Source organism: Catharus ustulatus, chromosome 6 (assembly GCF_009819885.2).
Source record: "Catharus ustulatus isolate bCatUst1 chromosome 6, bCatUst1.pri.v2, whole genome shotgun sequence".
Classification (NCBI taxonomy): domain Eukaryota; kingdom Metazoa; phylum Chordata; class Aves; order Passeriformes; family Turdidae; genus Catharus; species Catharus ustulatus.
The window spans coordinates 8,664,486-8,690,041 of NC_046226.1; the positions used below are offsets into that span (position 1 = coordinate 8,664,486).

General features: G+C 44.6%; 1 protein-coding gene across 1 annotated transcript in view; it reads left to right on the forward strand.

The window, feature by feature from the left end:
- The first annotated feature begins 864 nt into the window (after positions 1-864).
- The window catches only part of LOC116997305 (protein AHNAK2), a 74,189-nt gene continuing 49,497 nt past the window's right edge, over positions 865-25,556 (forward strand). The window contains exon 1 of the mRNA XM_042779369.1: positions 865-1,290. Coding sequence (XP_042635303.1) covers positions 1,236-1,290 — 55 coding nt within the window. The 5' untranslated portion in view covers positions 865-1,235. The remainder of the gene's footprint in view (positions 1,291-25,556) is intronic.

Consider the following 25,556-nt stretch of genomic DNA (forward strand, 5'->3'; position numbering starts at 1 on the left):
GAGTCACCTCTCCTGTGTACTTTGAGGCACCAAACCCCCACAGAGCTGGTGGGGCCAGGCTAACTGGAGTCATGGGGATTATGCTCCTCGAGACAAACTAAGGGCTAGGTATAACCCAAGGTGGATGCCAAGCAGTACAACCATATTTGTTGCCTTCCTTGTCATAAATGCCAAGGAGGCCAACTCTAGCATGAAGCCTTGAAGTCCCTTCCCACCTTGTGCTCCTCACCCATAGCACTGCCATACTCACAGCCAGAAAGCAGGGGTGATGGTATGGCACACTCCCTGTCTTTAGCAGCATTGGCTTCCTGGCTTACACTGGCTGCTCTCATCCTCTCCTCAGCTTCCACTAGGATCAGGGAAACTTCTCCTGTTGATCTCAGTGGACACTGCATCAGACCCAAGTGCACATTCTTGCACAGCAGCTGGTTTTGGCAGCATGATTTTCCTGTTTTTCAAAGATTACTAATGAAATGTCTGAGCATTATAATAAGTTCAACACAGAAAGTCTACATATAATTTATATCTTGTTCTTTTTCATTCTTAGTGGTGGTATGTAGCTGGCCATGAATACAAGTTCATTTCCAAGATGTGTCCCAAACCCCTTCTTCTGATGAGTGTCCAGAATGTAATTTTAAGCAGATGAGTGGGATTCCCTTCTGCTGATTTGGTGGGGAGGGCAGCAGACCTTGCTCACAGGGAAGGGAAAATCCCAGGTCTGCTCACCCTTCTTGCATGCTTCTCTGCATTTCCTCAGGGAGGCATGCAGAACACTGCCAGCCCCACTGCTCCTGGCTCTCTCCATCACCAGGAGGCTGCTGTGCTCTGTCAGCGTGGCCTCTCTGCTGAGCCCGGGGAGAGCAGCAGCCAATCGGGCAGCCGGGCAGCCTTCATCAATCTCCCTAAGTGTGCTCAGACTCCGCGAGCAACATCCTCACCACTCCTCTTCTCTCCCTGCAATGACCTGAACTCCAGCTCTGCAAGCAGTGATCAGTGAGGCATAATGCAATGCAGGGCAGCCCGGAATAACCTGGTTGGCATCCAAGGATGTATATTCACTGAGAGGCTGAGGAGTGTGTCAGCATTTAGTTTCAGTCTAGCTGCACTTTTTCTGCAGCACAGAATCACAAAGTCTCCGTCTCCTCCTCTGGATTGGGACTGATTCTGCACCGGGATCCTCTGAAAAGACAAAGTTTTCCTCTCTTGTTATTGCTGTACCACCATAATCTACCAAGATGTGTGACTGCTTTCATCTAGTTCTTCCTAACTGGCAAGGATCTCCAGCCAGTGGTGGGCTTACATTTTCTATACTTTTCTGTATTCTGCTTCTGCTTTCCTGCACTCCGCTCGCTGCGACTCAGCCTCCCAGGCAAACCCTGCAGCTGCTGGGGTGTGGCTTTCTCTGATGCTGCATGAATCAGATAAGGAAAAATAGAGTTAAGAAAAGCCTGTGTTACCTCCTCTAAACTTTCCTGCCTATGTCGAAGCTATGCTTAAAGAAGCCTTTGACTTTGTAAACAAATTAAATTCAAGCTGTGTCTAAATGACCTCTTTCGGGTTGCATGCCTTAATTCACGAGCTTGCCCTTCATTTTCAGAGTAGCAGGATTCCTGCATGATCCGATCCACCCGGCATTTACAATGGCTAAAGCTGTGCCGTGCACTGTGTGTTTGCAAATTCAACGTGTCCTATGCTCTGTATTCGGTCTGTTGGCTGGACAACACGGCACTCTGGAAGCAGAGATTGTTTTCCTGGGTTTCCCTGCAGAGCAGGAGGAAATTAGCAATTTAATTTTTTTTTTTTAAGGGGAAAAGATACACATTTTAATATAAAATATTGCTGAAGCAGAACAGGGATGACTGGAGGAATGAGTATAGAGAGTAATGCAAAACAGTGCTTAGCTGGCAGAAGTGTATCAATAAATTACAAATCTGCCCTTCAGTTTATGCAGAGATTGACCTGTTTTAAAACAAGCAACTTAAGTCTTAAAGTTGTCTCTACAAAAATGGCAGGAATCTGAAATTTCTACAGTATCTTTTCCTCCCTAAAATATACAAAAAACTATGTTTATCTACATTCTGCAATAAATTTCCTTGCTATTTATTCTGGTAGAAGTTATAACCTACAAAACACAGTCTGTAAGATTTTGATAGTCTAAAAGTGGAGTGCTTTTATTTTTTTTTCTTTAAATGCCTGACTATTTCTGTTTTCTTTTATAAATAGTTTGGGATTATACTTTCCATAACAATGGAAAGCCAGAAATTGCTTGTCAGACTCTGAGTCCTATTATTGCCTAAGCTGACTTGTTGAAATCAAGGAGACAACTCAAGGAATAACTCCTATCTCTCCACCCAACAAAAGAAACAGTCTGACTCTGTGCTGGTTACCTGGTGATTAGATTAAACAATTGCTATAAGGTTATAGAATATATTTTAGGACTACACTCTGACAGTATTTAAATACGATTTATTTAAAATATATTTAACATAGTTTTGGCAAAAATATTTTCTTTTCTAAATGCGACTTTCCCAGTAGTAGCATTTTCCTAATGTTTGTCTGCCTGCACAGATTTACTTGTTTAGCAAACAAACTAGTTTTGTGGTTCTTACTACTCTTTCTATTTATCACATCAGAGGCATTCTTGGGACTTCTAGGTGCTACCTAATAGAAACAAAAACAACCAGTGTACGAACAGAGCACTCTAGCAAACCAGGCTTTCCCCACCAGTTAGCAAAATGTTTGGGTTGGTTTTTTTCAGGCTTTTTTCTACTAAAGAAACAAAATTCCATTTCCCCCATGCCATGAACTTGGGTTATTACTTCCATGGTGCCACTTTCTGGTGGTGTGACAGGATGCTGTTGGTGGGTGACATGTCAGAGGAGCATCTCCTGCCCTGGGTCATGCCATGGCACCAACCAGATCCTGGTGCCTAGGGGTGCCAAGCAGGACCAGGGCATGGCACCTACAGCAAGATCTGTGCTGGGAAGGGATGCAGCAGGGAAAGTTGGCTGCATGTGAAGTTTGACAGGCATCTGCTTTCCAAACAGTTATTGCTGATGTTTCCTGACAATGGGTTATCATCCTCAGGGTGTGGTGGGGAGAAGCAGCTCTGTTTTTCTCAGACAGGTAGGCTGGCTGGCTGCCCAGGCATGTGATATGGGTTTGAGAAAGGATGGTGATGAGGCAGGATCATCTGAGCAAGGGTGGGGAAAACCACACCATGAATCCCACATCAAGCAGAGCATATTAAATGCCTCGTTTCCTCCACAGCATGGAAGGAAGGCTGGCTAAAAATAGCCTGGTTTTGTAAGCTCCTGTCTCTGCTGGCTAAATTCATCTGCTCCTGCTTTAGCTGACTGTCACAATGACACAGGTGAGAAACAGATAAACAAAAATTTGTCAGTTTTCTTTATTAGCCAGGCAAGCAGAGGCATGCACTTGGATCTGACATCTGGAGGAGGCTGGGAGCATTTTGCAGTTGTTGATGAACATGTTTTTCATGGATAATTTTTGAGTCAGAACAAAAAATAAGTAGGAGAACATCTCCATTGGCAAACTGTGGCAATTGGCCAAATCCTAAAAATAGAGGTCTTTCTAGCAGAAATGTTTTCTAAACTTTTTCTTCACCTTGTTTTGGGGCATGATCTAAATCCTCAGAAACTAATGGCTGTAAAAGACTCCATTCACTAAGACACTGGAACAAGTGTGTATGGCCTCCTAATTGCCACTAGATTGGAGCAAGGGTCAAAATAAAACACATAGCTTAGTCCTTTGCTGAGTGGACACCTGGACCACAAGATTGCTGCTTCTCAGGAGCCACATTGATCTTGCACTGTGTGGGAATAACACACCTGAGATCCTGAGACCAGCTGGAGCTCTGGAAGTCCCTGGTCAGGGCTCCAGTGCAAGCTATGACATCAGAAAAACACTACAAGTACAGTGACATCCCTTCTTCTCTGTTCTTGTCTGCCATGCCAAAGACTGCACTACCATTCCACTGTAAGACTTGCTGAATACAGTCCACAAATTTTGAGGATCTAAACCAAAATGCTAGCTCAGTTACACTTTTTTTCCTAGAAATATTTTCTCAAGATGTTCGACTATGAGCTGCAACAGCATCTATTCCAACCCCATCAAGAGACAGAGACAAACAAAACCCGTAGGAGGCAGACGCCCAGCCTGGGTGAGGAACACCTCCCTGCCTCTCAGGAGAAGTTCTGACCTGACACACCAGCATATTTCATCTTCCCTCCTTCTACTTCATTCAGTGAGAATATTGTTAGGATGACAAGCTGTTTCAGTTTCAACAGACACTCACTCTCTGCCCAGTAATGCTTCCCAATACTGACTCTTGTTCTGCCCATGGTAACACCAAAATAACTGTGGTGCCAGCACAGACTGAAAAGGAATCTGATTCATCTGGCTCTGGCAGAGAGATCCCTGCCAGCATCATGAATCAGGCTCAGTAAATTGCATCCCTCTGGCTTCTCTCGGTCTTCCCTCCCTCCTGACTCATTTTCTTCCCTCCAGAGTTTATATTTTTAGTTATTAGTTTCACACTTCTATTTCCAATGGGTACCCACGGGCCCTTTGGTGACTTATGAGCACAAGTGAAAAAGAAACATCGGCATGACAGAGCCCCACAGGCAACAAGGCTTTCTTTGTCCATCCCCAGCCCAATGAAGGGTTTGCTGTTCTCCATCAAGCTGCAAGAAGTGGGGATGGTATGTACCCGCCAGAGGCACAGCACATTGTGTTTGCCACAGCTTCTGATTCATGTGAGGAACGGACATAGCCCAGCAGCAAACCAAAACCAGCTGAAAAGTGTTGATTTTTCTTTACTGCTGTATTTCAAAACTTCAAGAAGGAAAGAGAATCAACAGACATCTCAAGTAGTGTGCTTCTCTGGGCACCAAGTGGGATGCATTTCACCCAGCAGTTTGTGCACCATCTGTTTCTGTCCAAGGCATTCTGGCTGCAGCAGCCTCTTTTCCAGGGCCCTTGTTACTGTGTGAGAGGTGGAAGAATGCAAAGCAAAGGCCAGGGAGAGCCCCCACGAGCCAGGGCCTCCAGGGCTGTGCTGCAGCTCCTCGCTCGGGCGAGCACTGCCACCACCAGAGATAAATGACACCCTTGGTTCAACGTGGGGACTCGCTGCCAAGGCAAACACTCAAACAATCAGCCAGGCTGGGCTTGTCACACAGAGGAGTGGCTGCAAAATACTTCTGGATCCAAGCTTGCTGCACACATGGTCACCCAGTGCCAGTGTCCTGTGCAGATGGACCTTGTGTTTTCCTCCTTCCCGTGTTTCCCGTGGCACAGGGCTGTGCACCCTTGTCCCAGTCACAATCCCATCCCCAGCACATCTGGGGATCACACATCTGCTGCCACTGCAGCCACCATGGGTGACCTGGATGTGTGGGGTGCTCAGGGCTGCATTGCTGAGCACTGGGACACCCCCATGGGGTTTTGGTTGGCAGTGGGGCTGCTGGAGGGTTATTTTCTCCCTGGTCTAACTGAGAGTGCACCTTTGGGGGTGATGTGGCAGTGCAGGGAGGGACAACAAGGAGCTCCTTTAGCCAGTGTTGATGTGAATAAAAAGGCACATGGAGATGGTATTCTGCACGAGGGAGCTCTCCCATCCTAGAGCCTGTTCACTGTATAAAACCCAGGCCTCCAAGCTCTCAAACACCAAAGGAATAACTGTCTCTCAAGGATACATCCCTGCCTTTATGGCAACAATTTCCTAACTGTGTCATCATGACACACAGATGAGTTTGAAAATGCCAATAATATGCCTAATTTTTCTAGCCTTAAGCCTTTGTATTTACTAGTAGTGGGTATTACAACTGAACAGTAGTGTCTGTGTACCAAAACTTGCTGGCGTAACATTTTGTGTTGAAGTATCTTCAGGGCCATAGGAGTTGCACAAGTGTAACCTTTCATTCCTGTTTTTGCATCAGTTTTTTCCCCTACTAACCCTGCCAGCCCGTGTGCCTGCACAGAGCCTCAGCATGCGGAGAGCAGCCAGGTCTGAGGTTGCACTAATTAGTCCTGGCTGGGCTTCCAGTTTTCTTTAGTACAATATTGCCATTAGATTTCTATCAGTGTGCCTTCCTCTGTTAGAATAGGCAGCACAAAAAAAAAAAAAAAAAATTAAAAAAAAATGTATCTAGTTGTTAGAATTACTGTGGGAGAAATATTAGTAAATTAATGCTAGCAAATTAATTGTAAATTACACAGGTGCATTACACATGCAATCTTCTCTTGCATTTACTGTTGTGCTCATAAGAATACCTAAGAAACAAGAAACAAAACTGTTTCATCTGTCTTTCACTGCCATCTCACCTCAATACAAGCTTTTTAAAATGAAACACACAGCTGGGGTGCACCAGCAGACTAGTCCAGTGTGAGAACACGATGCATGCTTATGGGCCAAGAAAATTAAAGGAAACAGCCCCACCACCTTCACCCTTTTCTTAGGGCACAAAAGGCAGATGCACTGCACAGTCTGGGAAGTTTTCCAGGCTTCTATTTTATATTTTTTTTTTAAGTTCATGACACACAGCAGGAACCCAAATCCTTTAAGCTACTGTGGCACCAGATGTGTTTCAGGAGAGGTGCTGGGGATGTGGATGAATGCAGAACAGATCAGGTTCTCCACACTTTTGTTTTCAAGGTCTGGCAGCACCAAAGCTGTGCTTAGCTTGGACTGATGACCAACGTGAGTAAATCCCTTTGGGACTCAGCAGTAGCATGAAAGGGGAAAATCTATCCTCAAATCCTGAGGGACCTGGAATCTTGCTGCTATGGGCTGGAAGAGGAAATGTGATAGTCCCAGTGAAACTAGTGATATATGGAGTGGCTTGTCACAGACATTTGTATTTCCTCCGACCCTGTTCAACAGAACACCGACTCCAAATTTGACACAACTGTAGTATGGCAAAAACGCTGCACCCATTCTGTGGCATCCATTTTCCCAGTGAGATCAACATTCTGCTAAGACACAGCAAAAGACAGAGACTTTTCTCTTATTTTGACCCCTACTGCTGAATTAAGCCAATAAAGTCAATGTGAGGTTTCACCACAGAGCCATAGGGGACTCTTCATATGTGCCTTTGAAAACATTGCCTCACCCTGAAAATGATAACCCTCATCTTTGCTGGGCTCCTAGACTTAATTAATGGCTGAAAAGCATCTGAAGAAGGTTGAAGTAGGTAAATGATGCAACTTAGCTCCCAGTCTGATGATTGGTATCACTGTTCCCAGACTACAATCTCTCTTTGATATTGGAAACAACGGCGAGAAAGATGCTGACGATGGTGACATTGGTTTTGGCTCTGGCTCCTGGAAGGTACAGTCATCTCATATCTTATGATCCCAATTACACCAGCAGATTTACTCTGGATTCACACTAGTGTAACTGGAAAAGGGAGCTGGACCACAGAAAGCTTTAGTAAATGGGGATTACAGCTATGACTAGAAAAACAAAAAGGATTAAAAGAAGGTACGAAAAAAGATGGAAAAGGTGGGTCAGCATGGATCTGAAAGAGCTGGAGCTGAAGTTGTTGTAAAGAACAGCGAAATTTGTGACCTGGCCCAACAGTCAGCATTTCTGAGCCTTCAACAGCTGTTCTCTGTATTACACAGAAGGGCCAACAACACAATGAGAAGAGAGAAGGATATGAGGAGGAGCAAGAGAAAATACGAGATCTGGAAAGAGCCACACATCCCACACCATCAGAAAGGCAACAGTGGCATTAAAGGGAGGAGGAAGAAAACAGCCTAGGAAAGCTTTGCCATGAATTATCATGAGATGATGTCAAGTAGCCTATAAACAGTCTCAGGAAAAAGCTAAATAGCAAAACTTTTTTTTGTCTCCCTCCCTTTCCCTTTGTGTCCTCTCTTAATCCAGAGTGACCTTAGCAAAACAGCACAAGAATAGCTGGACTCCACCTAATGTGGACTAAGGATAACTCACCTCCTCCCTACCCTATTTCTAGTTCTTTGCTTGACTTGTGTCATGTTTGTCTCTTGCACTCTGATCTCTGGTATGTGCCACAGCAGGAGAAGTGGGGAAAGGAGAGATGTTAACCTTTTCCTTGAGAAGCAAAACATGACTGGTGTGAGGGGGAACACAGTGCCTTTTCTCGGCCACTGAATAAGGCAAGCAGAGAAAAAAATGCCCCTTGCATGTCTCTATCCTGATTTCCAAAGGGGAAAAATTCATAAAGGAGAATATGCTTCTCGCCACCATCAATCCTGCAATTAAACTGAACTTTAGCAAAATATTTGCTGGGTTATGTAATAGAGGCGGATTACAACAGGCTGCCACATGGCTGGAAACTGCAGTTTTAACCCCTGGACAAATTGCCTTGTGGTAGGTAAAGATAAGTGACATCATGGGCTGTAAGAGCAGTCAAGCTCAGACAAACATTTAAAGTATAGTTTGATGGTCCACCTGATAGAGCAACTCCAAATATCTAAGGCTGCTTTTCTTCCTGATTTTCTTGCCTATACACAGCCTTTCTGTCTTTCTTCTATCTCTCCCTCTGAGCAATGAGAGCAGTTCTCCTCATTCTCCAGGTGCCTCTTTCTCAGGCTCCCCACTTTTTATGGCTGCAGAGGATGCCCTGGAGATGTTCCTTTGCACCAATGGGTTTGTGCTGTCATCCCTTCAATGTCCCAGTCCCCCCAGCCCCTCCTGCACCTGCAGGTGTTGATGGCTTCCTCTGTTACCTGATCCCAGTGATCTGTGCCAGGACCAGGAACAAGGATGTGGCAGTTCTGGCTGCAGGGCACTGCACAAACCAAGGTACACAGCCTGTTGTGATACTGGCCCCAAGCCACCGTGCCTTTGCTGATGTTCTGTGCATCAGCTGGATGAACCTGCACAGGCACAGAGCACCTTCCTTCCTCAGCACAAGCTTTAAAGTCTCTCTAGGTCTGACCAGCTCTTATTTGGGCAGCACTTAAAAACTGGAGAAGCTGAGCATTGTAGCTAATTAGCTGAGCCAGAAAGGCACAAAGGATGTTTGAAACAGAAGAGAAAACAAACAAAGCTTTGGCAGGGACTCAAAGGCGAGGCAGGCTGGCTGCAATTTGCCGCTCCACAGGCAGAGAGGCTCCTCAGGAGGGCTCCCAGAGCCATGGGAGAGGGGAGCACCCTTTGGGAAGGGCTGGAAGGGAAGGGCACACATCATGCGAGGCGGGGTTTGGAGCCAAAGCCGCCCCCGCTGGCCCCACCCTGGGACCTGGTGCATGAATGACCCAAAGCACCTCATCCATCCCAGCGGGGACACGCACCAGGACACGGCACCGAAACCTGCCCACGCCTTCAGGTAGGAGCTCACTTCTTGCAGCACATCTTGCTCTGCCTCCACTGCCTTGCTGCTCATGGCTGTGAGAAGGGCACCTGGTGCCATCAAGAAGATGCAATTTCTGCTTTCTCTGAGCACACACCTCATTAAGACTTTCTACCTGTGTGTTAAGTTTCTTCCCTCTCTTTCCCCCAGCTGCTGGGGTTTGAAAATCTTGTTGGATGTGTGCTAAGGTGATAAACTGGTTTTATTTCCTTTCTGCCGGGTATTGCTGTCATGACAAGCAGAGAAAAGTAGGATACCCTCAATGCTGACAGAGCAACCAACATGCTGCTGGGGCATGTGCATTTGCTTTCTTTACAAACGTCTGCAAAGCAGAGAGTGGCAAGGAGCTTCTTGAAATGGTTATGCATCATTGAACTTAACTGGCACCCACCCAGACCCCCAGATGGGAGAAGAGGAGCTTTTTCTAAGCCCTTCCCACATTCTTGTGCAAATAGAAAGGATGAATGATCACCATCCCCTGTGCCAGACAGCTTTCTGGGCCAAATTCACACACAAGCGTAGGAAAGCCAAGGGGAACTCAAACTGGTGAAGCTCTCCCTTCCTTCCGCTTCTCGCAGGGACTGTATTTCATATGTTCAAATCCTTCTGGGATTGCTTAGACTGACTTTGCGTAATTATTTTCATCCTTGGATTAAACAGGCCAAATATGTAAGCTGGATCTCAACTTGCTGAGATCTTACTTTACACCATATTTTGTCCCTCTGGCATATATATTACACAGCAGCAGATTGCATTTAAGTAGTTTTTTCAGAATAAAAGTCTGTCTTTGCTTGAGGGTGTCAATTTTCTTGTAATTCTTGCTGTTCTGTCTTGTATGGATACTTCAAAGGATCAGGGAAAGGTCCTAAACCAGGCATTTACCCATTCTGGCTTTCAGTACACTCAGTCTGACTGACACCTCTCCAGACTTGGAGCATGCACAGATTTCTCAGCCTAGAGGTTAGGAGGATGGTGTGACTTGATGCAAAAACCTGTAACTACACCCTTATTTCTACCAACTGTGCTTGTCCTTCATTTCTTGTGATTGATGACGAGATGGGCAGACTCATGGATGTGCCTAAACCTGAGGGATAGCCTTGTTTTCAGAGTGAGTAGGCAATGATGCTTTTTGAAATTAAAGACCAAAGGATGCAAGGGGCTATGGGACCCCCAGGAAGGAGCAGTGGCTTTGAAATCAGCTTATAATTGCCTTGTGGGATGCCAGTAGGTGCAGGAGAAAGGGTGGCCATTGAGTTTGCATTGTTATGGGAGGTACTGAGTGCATCCTGTGCAGAAGGACAAAGTATTTATGTGCTATAAAAGATTCAGTGTGTTCCATCTGTCACCAGGTCAGGGTCAGCAGGTACAGCCAAAATTAAAACCAGCATTTTTGATGTGCACCACCTTTCTTTCTGCTGGCAAAGTGCCACCTTAAACAAAGCCTAAATTTTTCATGAGTGAAAATTACTTGCTCAGCAGTCAGAGGTTTCCAGGGAAATAACAATAGTTTTGAAATCATCATCTGTTGGTGATTTGGTCAATCAATCCTAATTTTTCCTTTGAACATTTGGCGTCTAAACTGGGAATTGTGGTGTTTGGCCATCACTGGATACACCTTGGTTAAAAATCTTACCACACAAATACTTCATCTACTATTAAGAGATGCTCAAAATCTTCCTCTAGGCTCTTCCCCATGAGCTTGTTTGCTAGAGGCTTTGTGAAAAGCAGTTGTGGTGAGCAGAAAATGCACGAAGGGCAAATCCTAGCTACATTCCTGAGAGGACTGTTTCCCACTAGACCCATCTCTCCAACACTCCCTACTTCCTTGTTCCACCCATTAATTTCCAGCTTCTTCTGTATTGCTGGCATCTGTCTCCAGGAGCTCTGGAGGTTTCCACCACGCTTCTTGTTCAGTCCAGGTGAAGATGTGCTCTCCTTGCCTGAACCTTGACTAGGTCCAGCTTGTACCTGAGCTGAATCCTTCCAGCCTGCCACAGTTCTTGCCTGCTGTCTCCTCTCTCCGCCTCTACCATCTGCAGGATTGATCCCAAGCAGAGGCTGATGTGCTGCCATCCTCTCCTGCCCCAGGGGATGGGTGTTCCTGGTGTTCCTGGTGTTCCTGGACATGTTCTGTCCAGAAACAGTGAAGTTTCAAGGGGCAGGGCCACTGAACAAGCAGGATCACTGAACTAAGAAAATACTGCCGTGGCTGGGATGGAAGGGCTGCTTCAGGCTCCTGTCTGTCTCATGTTGGCTCTATCTGAAGCACATTCCCAATGTTCTCCGCATCTTGGCCCTGGCACTGTTCTGCTCTGCTGAGTTCCTGCTCAGTTTGTTCTTCATAAAGTGGCTGTTTCTTGATAATAATGGGTGGCCTTGCTGGAAGGCTGTAGGTAACATCTGGCAGGGTGACTTTCCTCTTTGCAGCTCCCTGGAGAATGACTGTGGGCCCTGAGCTGCAGATTCCCAAACCTGTTCTGGTTCATAGGCACCCCAAGGGTGTTCTGCAGTGCTGCTGTTAGAACTTGTTCTCTTCTAAAAAAGCCAAAGCTCCTTGAGATTAGAAAAGTGTAAACTACGAAAATAGAAGATTAATGCTGTACCTGAAACTAATCTCTTTCCCAAGATGTCTTTTAAGTTCTCACCAAGGCTTCTCCTCTGTGCAGTTACCAAGAACCAATTCATCCATGGTCTCACTCCTTTGTCTCACAACCCTTGGTCCTCCTCTCTCCAAGTTTACTGGAGGGTTAGATGGGTGCTACAGACTACAGATAAATAAATCTTTGAAGCTGTTGCTTGCATCTGCACTCTCTCTCCTGCCTCCAAATCAGTGCAGGGAGTTAGATTTGCAGTTTGGTTGAGATTTAGGCCTTTTTGAGGCTGTAAATAAAACACTGTGTGCGATATCCAGGTCGTCTGGATTTGCTGATTTTGCACGGGGCTCACGCTGCTGTTTAAAAGTGAATTGGCTGCTCTGCCTCATCTCTTCCTGAGTATCATGACTCACACTAAAAAACTCCTCTTGGGTTTCTAATGGCTTTATTATGGGATATACACATGCAACATCTTTTTGATGGTCTCAGAGTTTGTGATATGTGGCCAGATTTTCAGAGAGACCACACACAATATGATAATAAAAATGACTAATTGGGCATTTGGGATGTTTCACTCCTTCATTCCTTTACCAGTTTTAAAGTTTCAGTTTGTTGCTTGGGGACTTCACATCGCCTCCAAGGGCTTCTGATATTCTGTGGTGCATGATTAGTTTGGAGATGGTTAATGGGTCCTTCACTTCTCACCAAAGGATCTGTAAGAAAAGAATAAAGTTCAAAATCCAGGAGAGGAAATTAACTATTTTCTCAAGAGGAAAAAAAATCCATTTCTCTTTGAGTGGGAATTTTATATCTGAATATAAACTGTGTTTCATTTGCTTTTCCCTGTTGAAACCTCCCTGTTTCAACAGAATGATGAGAGAAACTTTTCAGCAAGGACTGAGAGAATAATCAGAAAAGCCAATCTGCAGCTTTTCTGTTGTGATTCCTTGGCAAAATGGACTATAAAAATATTGTAATGCAGGGAAAGAATAGTCCCAGGCCACAGCATTATGGATGTGGTCAGGATTAGTCTTGGAGCTGAAAACAGTGGGAGCAAGGTGAGCAGAAAGCTGTCTCTGAGGGTTCAGGGAGGGAAAAGCTGAGCACCCTTCTGCAATATTCCCAGCCCTTCCAGCTCTTCCTGCAGCTCTGCAGAAAGCAAGGGGGGTGTTCATGTTTCTTACTGAATTCCCCAATGAGAAGGGCTCAGAAAAGAGAGTGAATGAGAAACCCTCTGAACTCAGCATAACTGCACATGAGAGGGAATACAGACCAAACCAAACCTGGTTTAATTGCTGTTAGATTGGGTTTGTGGGCTAAGCAAAAGCTGCTCTGCCCCCTTATCCCCCTGCTCACAAGGGAAGAACAGAATTCCACCTGCCTCTGCCATCTGTGGGAGCTGAAAAGCACCTGGGGAAGCAGACAGGGTGCACATGCCATGCCCAGACATTTTTCAGGACCAAGAGAAGGACAAATGTTGTAGTAGATTAGATTAATTATTATCTCATCCCTGTAGCTGTGCTTAATTCTACAGAACTACAGGCCTATACCCAGTGAGGGCCGTTTTCCACACAGCATGAATCACTTGCTCAGTTTTTGTGCTCTCCAGTTTCACGTTTTAGTTTTCCATTCCTCTGGCTTTCCTCATGCAGGTGAGTAATGGATAATTTACAATGCACCAACAATATCAGAGCGCAGGGTAGGGCTGTGCTCAGTGTAATCCCTTCAGACAGAGCCCAGAGCATGCCTGTCGTGCACAGCCACCTCTGTTTCCACAAAGGACACGGGAGGGGATGCCCTGGCAGCTTCTCCCCTCTGCTGCCCAAAATAGCGCTCAGGAGCTGAGTCACGCAGGGAGCCCGAAGTAATGGTGATTCCTTTCAGCAGGGACAATCCTCAGCTCTGCTGACAATTACAGATGGAAATGGGCTCCAGGCAGTTTATCACAGGACACTCTGAGCCTTTCCATTGCTCTGTGTAAAAGAAAAAGGCAGCCTGAGGACTGAGCCCATGCTGTTTGCCCATGGGGCTGCAGGACCTGCGCTGTGACACTCAGCATCCTGATTCATGGATGCTGCTTAAAGGAGAACTTGCTTCTCTTCTTGCATCCAAAAACCCTCATTAAGGACTACCAAATCACACTTGAGCAGGTGATGCTTGCAGTTCTGCTTTTCTGTTCCCCTATCACACCTTTTCCTCTGTCATGTGTTTGTTGAATATTTGGAAAAGGAATAGTTTCCTGAAACCAGGATTTTGAGTCTGGAAATATGTAGGGCCAGTGCTGCTTAACTGAACCACTCTCTACATAGGAAGTCATCAGCAGAAGAAGGTGATGAATCATGAGTCTGTGTAGTGAGAAATTGGAAGCCTTCACAGAGCTGCTTGTGAGGTGTCACATGTGTGCATTTCCTGAGTCACTTGTATTACTCAGAATCATGGGCTGGGATGTGGCACGTGGGTATGCCTGGGCAAGAGCCCAGTCCAGGCAGGATCCTGCAGCTGCCAGAGGGGTCTGGAGGGAGTTCAGGACTGTGTGAGCAGGAAGGATTCACTAAATAATACCATGAGGAGCACTACAACTTCCATTTGAGTTCTTTGAGCAAGAACTGAACAGCAGCAAAAAAATACATTTTAAAAATTCCCCACTACCTTCTGTCTTAACCATTCATCCACAGGAATACCCATTTCAAATAAAGGAACTTCTAAGGACGCTTTTCCTCCATTTTTGAAAAACAAAGGTGTTTAAACCAAGCTAACAAAATTAAGCTGACAAAGCATGAGGTAGAAAAGAGAAGAGCTACATCCCCTCTCCCTTCACTGGTCAGTTCAGGTACTTCTTGGGATTCTTTTAATTAATAAACTTCTTATTTGAAACAAGACAAAGAAAAAGCTTAACTATCAGTAATTCGTTATTTAACTTTTCAAATCCTTTCATGAACATTGTATAAAAATCTTTAAGATTCAGTTCTCCTCCTACTCCCCAAATACATTCAATACCTTTTTTAAAAAGGAAAAGATAAACTAAAATAAGCAAACACAGACTGAAAACACAAGCACTTGTGTGAGATAACAGATTGTGGAAGAACAGGACTAGACTCACTGCTGGCAGTGTTCAGTTTGCTGTGATCTCAGAATAAATTCTCTTCTCTGCTCCTGACCCATTTTGGGCTCTTTCTTCTCAGCCTACATTTACAGGGTTTGCATCAGCAACTGAGAGCACTTCTGCTGTCAAAACTCCACAGTATATATAATGTCTCCCTTTAAAAAAATATGAGCTATTCTCTCTCACTTCATTGATTCCTATCTATTGGCAGCTGCTGCCAGAAGCAACACAGCACTGTGTGCTGTGCAAGACTGAAGAGTGACCTTGTTTACCGTTAGCACCACTGAAAATTAGGAGGAATTAATTATCACACACTGGGTTTTTTCATCCAACCAAGTGGCTGGCAGCTGAACTCAAAGGCACCAGTGCAGTGGTGGGGAAAGGTCTCTTCCAGGGCCCCTTCCTCCACACAGAAATGCTGCCTCACAGCTGAGTGCTTCAGCAGGACCCAAGGGAATCCTGTTCCTCTGCTTCTCAAGCTGATTTTCTCTGCCAGCACCATCAATCAATGTTTAAATTCAATTTCTGGGTGTGTATTGAGGAGTCCAGCAGTTTCAGTGATATTTTACCTTTCTCTGGCACTGACCAGTGAAAAAGATGAGATGATTTATTTCTCACCCCTGACTGAGGTTGGTTGCTGTTGTTTCCTCTGCTCTTCAGGGGGAGAAAGTCAGGAATGAAGCATTAAAGGGCTCAGCATTGCTGCCATTAAAAGTCACAGGCAATACTACAGCTGACTTCAGTGACAGTGATTAAAAGGCCTGAAACCAAAATGTACAAGTGCTAAGACCCTTAAAGCCCAAAATTTAATTCACAGGACAAAGCCAATGGCATCACAAATGCATTGTGGAGGGAGCACTCCTTTTCTTACTCCCTCTTGGCAGCTGTTTCCCAGAGTTTTCCTTTCTGGGGCACTGGAGAGCCAGTTCAGCTGAGTAAGCTGAAGTGCAGAAGTCAGATAACTGTGCTGATTATCTGATTTTACTTACCCTGTACTTCTGGCTTTCCCCTTTCCAAGGAAAGGCCTTTTTTTTTTTTTCCCTGGTATGTAGGGCTTTGAGGTGGATTTTGTGTTGCTGGAAAATCAGTCTCAACTCTGTGAGGAAGCAGGAGACTTAGAAAGCCCAGATGGAATTAACCTAATGTATTTCCATCTCTCACTGATGTTGTTTACACAGTGCAAGCCAGTCCAGAGTGGTGAATGGTATATTTAAAACGAATCCTCTAACATTTGGATCCACCCCATCACTCAACTTAACAGATACTTGATACCAATCGAGTGACTCACTTCATTAAGAAATAAACCCTGCTGTGTTGCTGACATCCTACAGCAAACACTGAGCCCCATTGTCATCTGCTGAGTCCTTTCTCAGTCCAGCCCACGCCCTGAAGATGCACACCGAGTCTCAGGCACAGCAGCAGCACTGACCCTGATTTTCCATGGTGGTGTGTGCCAGCCACAGGCACACAGCAACCCCTGTGCGTGTGAAATACCCTCCCTCGATCCCCAGCTCCCTCTGTGCCCCGACACGGAGGGGCAAAACAGGGAGAGCATTCATCATCTGGAGGAAAACAGTTTATTTTATTAGCGAGACAGGAGCTGGTGCTTGCTGTTCCCAGTTTGAGGGGGTTTCTCCTGTTTTTTCCATTCACCTGGGCTTCTTGCTGGTTGTCAAAGGCAGCTCCTGCCCACCAAGCAGGACACAGGAACAGGTGCAAGGGTTCCAGTAACAGGTGGTGTTACAGATGTGTGCGAAGGCTTGGGTTAAAACACTGTGAAAAAGAAGTGACACTAAGAAATGTCCCCCTGTGCCCAGAGCCACTGCCAGAAACAGCCCTTGCCTGACGGGCTGTGGGCACAGCCAGGGCCCCAGGTGAGCATTTACACTTTTCCATCACCCAGAGCAGGTTCCATCGGGACCTGGAAGCCAGAAGAAAGGGATTATTTCAGTGCAGCTCCCAGTTACTCCTTCACCAAACCTACTAATCACTGGTGACCGCCACTAAATGCCATGGAAACCCCAGGGCACATCGTGAGATCCTCTGCCAGGACTCTTGTATTTTAAGATCTTTGTTTAAGAGCTTTGGAGAGAAAAACAACAAGGGAGGGTTCACTGAAGCATTTCCACAGCTGGAATGTCATAAAGCCACAGGAGCACCCACAAAAGGCAAGAGTTTATGTCATTCCATACAGGAACTAGTGAAAAGGAAAAGGGAAAAAACCTCAACCTTTAGTGAAGCATCTGAAATGTGTTTTGCTATAGCAGATGAAAACTTCTGCTTTTTTTTCAATGGTGTCTGAGCTACTGCATTTGATAATTATACTTGGCTTTTACTGATGTCTGCTTTTTATAGGAGATATTTTATATTATTTTATATTATACCAAATCGGTAGCAATATCCTTCAACTTTCAGTTTGATAGGAAAAGAGTGTCTTGATCAAATATAACAAATGTCACACAGATGCTTAAAAGTACTTCAGAAATATCTAACTTAGTAAATGATTGAAAATTGAGAGTTTGTGAATGCTGTATTAATACTTTGACAGTCCTTAGGGCTTTTTTCCCTTGGATTTCGAAAGGAGAAAACTCACTGACTTTGTGATACCCAGAAGTTCCAAAACTGCGGAAAGAAAAGTGCTTAAGGCAGCATAATGACATTGCAGAAAGAAAAACAGTTTATTTTAAATAGTTTTTTTTCCAGGTGCTTGAGCATTACCATCTAGTACAAACAGGTTATTCACGGGTAATTAACACCTATCTTTCCAGCTTGAAGAGCTGCTTTTGTTTTACTCCTGTCGGCTATTTGTCACTAATCAATTTTCAGGGAGGAGCCCAGGTCTGCTCTTCATACAACGTCACAGGTTTTGAAATAGTAAAATAATAAAGGTCCACGGTCAGCCAGCTCTGGATTCCAGTTGAGTGGGGAGCTGAAAACAGCAGAGAGCAGGGAAGGAGATGGCTGTGAGGAACAGGGAATAAATACCAACTTTTAATTACAGCCCTCCACAGCACAGTCTGGAGATGGAGGAGGATGCTGATGGCGAGGTGACTCCTCAGCCAGGGGGTGTGAAGAGTTCTGCAGGCTCTGTTTCCCTTTACTCTCAATGCTCTAACATGCAGCTGGCAGGGCAGGAAGGCAGCACTCCATGAGTACCGTGGGTTTTGTACGAGCCCTGCTAATTATAGCAGTTTTCCCCCAGGTCCACAACCAGGGCTGTCTTGCCCCTTGCTCTGGCTGGCTCCTGTTTTTCTGTTTCGCTCTGTCCAAGCTATTTTGGCTGCAGAAGGTCAATGCCAGCACTGTCAGGCCAGTGGAAATGCATTTGGGGGACAAAGGGAGATGGAGCACATGCCCGAGGACAAAATAAAAGAAACTCTGCAGGGTGAATTAGTTTCCTTTTCCTTCTCCTCCTGTTAATGAAAGGATTGCTCTTGGAAATGTATCATTTTATTTAATTTCTAAATAATGCTTTCTCTGTTGTTGTTGGAGTTTTTTGTTTATGCTGGTAGTAGATCTGCATTTTTAGGCTCCTTTTTTTTTTTTTTTTTTTCCCATCAGCAGCAATATTAACCACTAAAGTGGAAAAAAAAAGTATTTAGGATGCTGGAAGAGAATATTTGAATTTCTGAAAGTATACAACTCTTGCCTGGGTTTATTTGGGTTATTTTGCCATGAGTTTGGATTTTACTACTCCAGCCCTGAATACCTGGAGTTGACATTTGCTAATCTTCACAAAGGAGAAACCTCTTTCTATACAAAATATTATCAGTTGCATCTTGGTGTTAGTGCAGGAAGCAGGTAGTGCTGGTAGAACTTGCCACAGGCAGGTAGACACTGGAGCCTCTTTTGAGTAAATTCTCAAATGAAAAGACCAATCTCTTTGGAGGACAGACTGCAGTTAAGTTACAAGATACATGAATGACACCCATTCACTTTTTGGGGGGGAGAACTCATCTGAATTGACTAACTTCAGAAAGAAGTCTTTGAGTCCAGCCCTGAGGTTTTTAAAAGAGGCAGCGATGGAACCTCATTTCCATACTGGGCTCTCTCTCTGTTTGTGAGGTTGCATGTCTACCTGCAAATGGAAGAGCTTTATGCAAAAAAAATGAAGCAAATCAATCAAATTAATGGCTTATGTATTGCAAAAGAGAAGAAATTCGGAGGAAGTTAGTGTGGCTGACTTAAATACCTTTTTAGTTCAAACAAACTGAGTGTGAAATAGATAAATGTATACATTCCTATGTTGTAACAAAATGCTGTCATGGGAGACAAAGTATGGGAGATGTCTGTAAATTGGTGATTAATACTATATTTGTCTTCCTCTGGGCTAGAACTGAGAGTTGGTGGCCAGATGCTTCCACCCATTCATTCCTCTCATTGCCTGTCTGATATTCAGTTCCATCCACTCTTCTGCATCTTGAGTTCACATTGGTCTTTTCTCTTCCTTCCTTTCTCTTTTTCCTGTGGTTCATTCTCTTAGCAGCCTATTTCTCTTTCAGCTGGAGGTCCTCAATGTTTTAACTGTTTTCTGAATTGTGCAGACAAGTTTGCTTTCTTTAGCTGGTCTCTGCAACCCAGTCTTATCTACTTGTGGAAATTTGTGGCTTCATATTTTTCCCTCAAATATCTGAAGATTCCTAACTGCTGGAAAGGAAAAATAATAGAAACTATCCCTCTTGCATCCTCCACACTAAACTACAGGAATTTGTGTTCCAGAGCATGCTTTACTATAATCTCATGGAACATGTCTCTCTCTCTTTTTGGTCAAAGAAAACACAGGAACATTCCCGTTGTTTTTCATTTCATTTCTCAATTACTATTAAAGCAGCATACCCTTATGTGTAAATCTAACATGAGTCCATGCACAGGTCAGGGTGTGAATAGCACAAATAAAAGAAAGCTTGTGTCACTCAGCTGTGTGTTTGCAGCCTCACCTGTGAACAGAGTAGAGAAAACAAGGTTGTAACACAGGGAAGTTGGGAAACGGGGTTAGATATGGGACAGGGAAGTGTGGGACACAATGATGCTCCCTGGTAAGGCAGCTCAGCAGAAAGGAATATTTTTAAATATTGCTGCAGCGTAACTCAAAGAGCTTTATCCTTTAATATTTAGATGTCTGTCAAGAAGAGTAAACACAAGGGCTGTTTGGAGTGTTTTCACTGAATAACTCACGCTGGAACCACTTGGTGAATTGGGAAATTATCAGTCTCATAGCATTTTTTCAATAGCTCAGTAGACAAACAGTGGATTTGATAAATATTTAAAAATAAACCCAGTGAGTGTTATGAATTCCTGTCAGTCAAATAATGTTGAAATAGTCCCAGAACAGCACCATATTGGCTGAAAAGAGGGGAGATTTTAGGCTTGAAGTTGTGTGAGGATAGATCTCTGACACAGCAGTTGTCTTCACTGGAGTCACAGCTGCAGGGCAGTGCTCAGACACCCGAGCTCACACCTTCAGTCCCGAGATCAAATTGGAAAAAAGCCACTGACAGTGAAGGTAGGTTTCCCAATACCATGAAAAGGAGCAAAGTAATTTCTTCCAGGTTTATGGAAAAACAGTTGGCTTCTCTCAACTTAGCCAGGAGTTTGTCTCACGTGGGCTTTAAAAATTCTTAAAAAGATCGAAACAATGCCCATCCATGTATCCAGCAAAGACAGCTGAGATGCAGCACTGGCTGGGATGAGCACACTGCAGCTGCTGCCACCCACAGCCTGTGCCCTGCTGGAGTGATGCTGCGGGCACCGCTCTGGAGGCAGGAGCCAGATTTCTGCATCCAAATGAACTGTCCCCACATCAATCCATGATGTAGGCTGGCCTTCTTGTTTTGCATGTCTGTTTCTAAAAATATATGTTGTTTGTCAGGATGTTGTTTGTCAGGATGTAAGAAGGCTCAGAAAGGCTGGACCTTGGTATAGTCCTAAAGACTGCACAGAAATGGGGGTGGCAGCAGAGCAAGCCTGAAACAGCTCTTAGCAAGTCTTGTTCCCATTCTCAGTAATCTCAGTTTACTCTGCTGCTGTCAACTGCACCTCAGGAGGCCTTTATTGCTTCTGGCCACCTCCATCCTTGAGGCAGCTGCAGGACATCTTTCTTGAAACACAGAATCATGGAATGGTTTGTGCTGGAAAGGACCCTAAAGACCATCCAGTTCCAAGCCCCTGCTATGGGCACGGACATCTTCCACTAGATCAGGTCACTCCAAACCCCACCCAGCCTGGCCTTCAACACTTCCAGGTGCCACCTTCTCACTTCCCCTGTGCTGACACTGTCCCATTGCCTCATCTCCCTTCTTCACAGCCTTACCACCTTGCAGTGGCTACAGCCACCCTCTGCTTTTAACTCTTTAAGTGCCTGCCACACTCACAAGAAGACACAGGTTGCATGTGAACTGCATACTACTTCACAACATATCTATATTAATTATATATGATTATAGATATAATATATAATCACACATTATATATGATTATATATTACTTATTTTGTATAGATATACAGTAGAATCACATAATAGACACAATTGCTGAAGTGCTCATGTGCTGAAAAACTGTATATTAATTAGACAAAATTACAGATAGTATTTATAAATTAAATTATATATGTGATCTATAATTAATATATAATGTATAATTAGATGTAATGATACACATTAATTGCACAAGTTAAAGAATTGGCTTAAATAGAAATACTGTAGTTCTGTGACCCAGTTTTCACAAAATGCCTGTTAAGTACCCGCATAGGATGGAATCAGAGATACACACTCAGTTTTCTCTCTCAGATTTTCAAATGCCCTCTGTGGAAACTATGTGTGCCCATTCCAAACTAGTGCCCACAAACCCAACATCTGCAGAATTTCAGGTATCAAAACCTATTCAGAGCCAACAGCATAAAAACCCCCAGCACAGCATCTGCCTCGACACGAAACGAGGCTGTTCTGCCAACACAGGGGTTTTCCTTCTCCATTGGCTGGAGTGTTTTTTACCTGCTCTGGGGTGTTGGCAAAGCAGCCGGAGCAATTGCAGGACACTCCCAGGGCTGCTTGTGTGTTGTTTGTATTTTGCACCCCTTCTCGCCTCACCCTTATTTGACAGAATGCAAACCAGCAGCCAGATGCTTCTGTGAAATGCAGAAACCCGGGCTGAAATCTGTTGCTGTGACTTTTTAAAGCTTCAGGGAGGAGGAGTCAAAGGATCAGTGGAATTCCTGGGAGAGGGAGGAATCACTGTATTAGAAATGTCTTTCCTTTACATGAGGTGAAATAGAAACAGGTGAGAGGAGGGGCTGGGGATTTTAATAAATCGGTTTGTGCTGGCGTTAAGCAGCTTCTCTCAAGTGTAGAATATCAGGACACGAAGCACTGGCACTCCCAACACCATGGTGCTTCACTTGGTGTGAGCACTGTCAGCTCAGCATTCAGGGGGCTTTGGGACAGAATCGAACAGCTGAATAGAAGTGACCAGGAAAGACGGACTGGGAGAGGACATGGGACAGCCTTGAAGCCCGTTTGAACCGCGCTGTTGTGACAGGCTGCATCCTGTGTGTGCGCATGAGACTTTACTGATACACACAACGTTAATTACCCAGTTATGTCCTGAAGCAAGGCTGGGAATGAATTTCAGGAAAAGAGATGTTTGTTTTGCGCGGGCGCCCACATCCCATATAGTCGCAGAGCCGCGGAAATCGCCCCGCATCTCCGCCCTGCGATCCCCGTGCCTGCGGGCAGCGAGCTCACGGAAACCCCCGTGCCCCCACTCCTCAGCCTCCCCCAGCATGGGAAGCCTGACCAGCAGCAAGCCCAGGGTCTGTGCCCTGCTCCCGCCTCAGCTGAAGCCGTACAGCTGTTGCCTGAGCAGAGGAAGGGATTGGATTTCACGGGCTGTGTGATCTGCGACAGCGCTCTGTGCCTTGGGGATCGCGGCGAGCCTCGCCCCGGCTCAGCCATCCCCTTCTGCCCGCCAGGAACGCCCCGGCCGACATAGAAGGAAAATTGTTTGCTGAATTTCTGCACAGCCCTCCTTCCAATTGCTGGAGAGAGAGGGGGAGTGGGAAAGAGAGAGAGTTTAAGGCAGGCTCTGCACTGGTGTTCTGGGCTATTTCAACTTCAGGGCAACTTTAGAGAACTTCAGTTATTTTTGGTAAGTTTTTTTTTCTTAAAACCCAAACGTCTCTCTCTCTCTTTCTTTCTTTCTATGAAATCTCCGATGCAGATTGTAAAAGTTTGCAGTAGATGATGGGCTTTTAAACATGCAGAGAGATGTGGGCGTGAGCATTTTGCGTCCTTTGATACAGAAACCGGACTTTACAATTGTAAAGACAAAATGTTCCCAGCTGCTGTACTTGATAAGCGGAACCTGAAGATGTTGTGTGTTAAATGACACTGCTGAGGAAAAGCATTGCCCAGAGCTTCAGCCAAGGTGCATCTCACCTGGTGTAAAGCTTTGCCTCTCTCTTGTGTATGGGAAGAGGTGAGATCAGGGATGAACAGATGTGTTCGCCCTGATAAAGTTTCTGATCCAGGTTTTCACACAGGGGGTTTCAAGCCTCCAAGCCTCCCCAAGCTTTCAGAGGGATGTTGGTTCTTAGTGTATACACACCCCTCCATTCAGTAATCTCTATTCCAGATCATGCATGTTGTTTTTCTTACTTCCTCTGTCTGTATACTTAACCCATCGGGACGATCTCAAAGATAGTGAAACTCTTTTGTAGTGCTAAGACCAATCCCAATTGTTGCAATGAATTGCAGGGTGCAAGAGCAGTTTTCTTACAGAGAGTTTGATTTCTGATGAATCTGAGTTTTCTGTTATTTGTTCTTCCTCTAGATATGTCTGCATTTTATAGTATCTCTGCTCCTATATGAGGAATACTGTTTGTGTGGATATTATATCTCAACAGATACTATTTGCAATATATATATATATATAAAACTATATAAAATATAATCTACTGACTTGGCATTAGGATCTCTGAATGTTCGTGGAATTTGAGACTAAGATTAACCTTGAAGCCTTCAAAAAGCAGATCCATAACCTTGTCAGTAGAAGTTGGATCCTGGAAGTGCTCACTGCAAGGCTGCTGAGGCTAGTTCATAAAGTGTTGTGAAATACACAGGGTAAAATTATTCTGTCCACCTGTCTAGGTTCATCCATGTACCCTGATATCTCTCTGAACATATAATATGGATGGTCAGAAGTATAATCTATAACTGTAACCACCTGTAGAGAAAGTGAAATCTGTTCTCTCAAAGCTTCGATAAAAAAAGAGAGAAAACATTACTCATGTGAGAGAAAAGACCAAAAGCCATTGCTAAAACAAAAATAACCATCATTCTTTATAATTTATGACACAAAAACCAGAGAAGGTTGGAAGATGACTTGTAAGAGACACACTACTTAGCTTATGATCACCTGTTGCATGCATGAGGGAAAAGGTCTAAGTATTGCCTCACTCCTTCTTTTACTATAATAAAAACAAAATTACAAGAAATTTTGAAGACCTAAGCACATCAGAAGTAAACCAGCTTACAACAGGCAATTTACATCCAAAATCCATCCTAACATAAGTCAAAAATGCAGCATAAAAAAAGTTTCAGATGTTTAACAGCATGGGAAAACCTGTAACGTCTCAGGATGTATTGGGTTTTATTAGCTATGTTTAAAAATGATAAGTGTGACTGGAACTTTTAATTGCAGAAAGTCTGTAACAATGGAGTTAACAATAACTCTTCAGCACTAAACTGAAAACGATAAATCTGCGCCAGGCGCTCTGCGGTGCTGACACGCTCCGCGATGGCTGCAGCTTTTCTGTGCAAGCGTGTAGATTTGTTAGCTAAAACTGCATTTTACTATCTTTGGTGTGGCACTCTCGTAAAGTAAACTCTACTATTAGATTATGAGGCTTGTGTAAATCTCTGACTGAAGTCAGTTTGACTCTAGTCAGTGCTCATAAGCAATCCATCGGGGATGGCTGCCTTCCAACCTGCTCTGCAGCGGGTGTTAATGTCTTTGCAGGCGGACGGGGCAGCGGTAACTTCTGGCAGTGCCTTGCCAGGGGTTTGGAGATGGCACGTATTCCCTGCTTTTAATTGTCTTGGACGCTCCCTCTGTATTCACAAAACTATGAGGTCAACGTGCCTCTATTCGCTTTTGGCTGTACTCGAAGCTCATCACTGAAACAAAATCCAGCAGTCTGTAATGCATGGTTATTGGGAATAGCTGCAATCTGAGTTAACCTCCTGTTGACTTCAGGGGGTTCAGGGCCCTGTGCTCAGACACACCTTTCTCCAGGAAGCCACACCACAAACTTCCCAGACTTCACTTAAGGTTGACACTGTGAGTGGAGGGAGCATCAGGGTCTTGCTGAGACCCATGCCTTACATTAAGCCACAGGAATGTGAATTTGAAGGTTTGAACCTCCAAATATTCTTGGAGTTTTGGGTTGTTTTTATTCCTCAAGTTTTCTACTTGGGCAAAGAAGTAAGTTCATCCTAT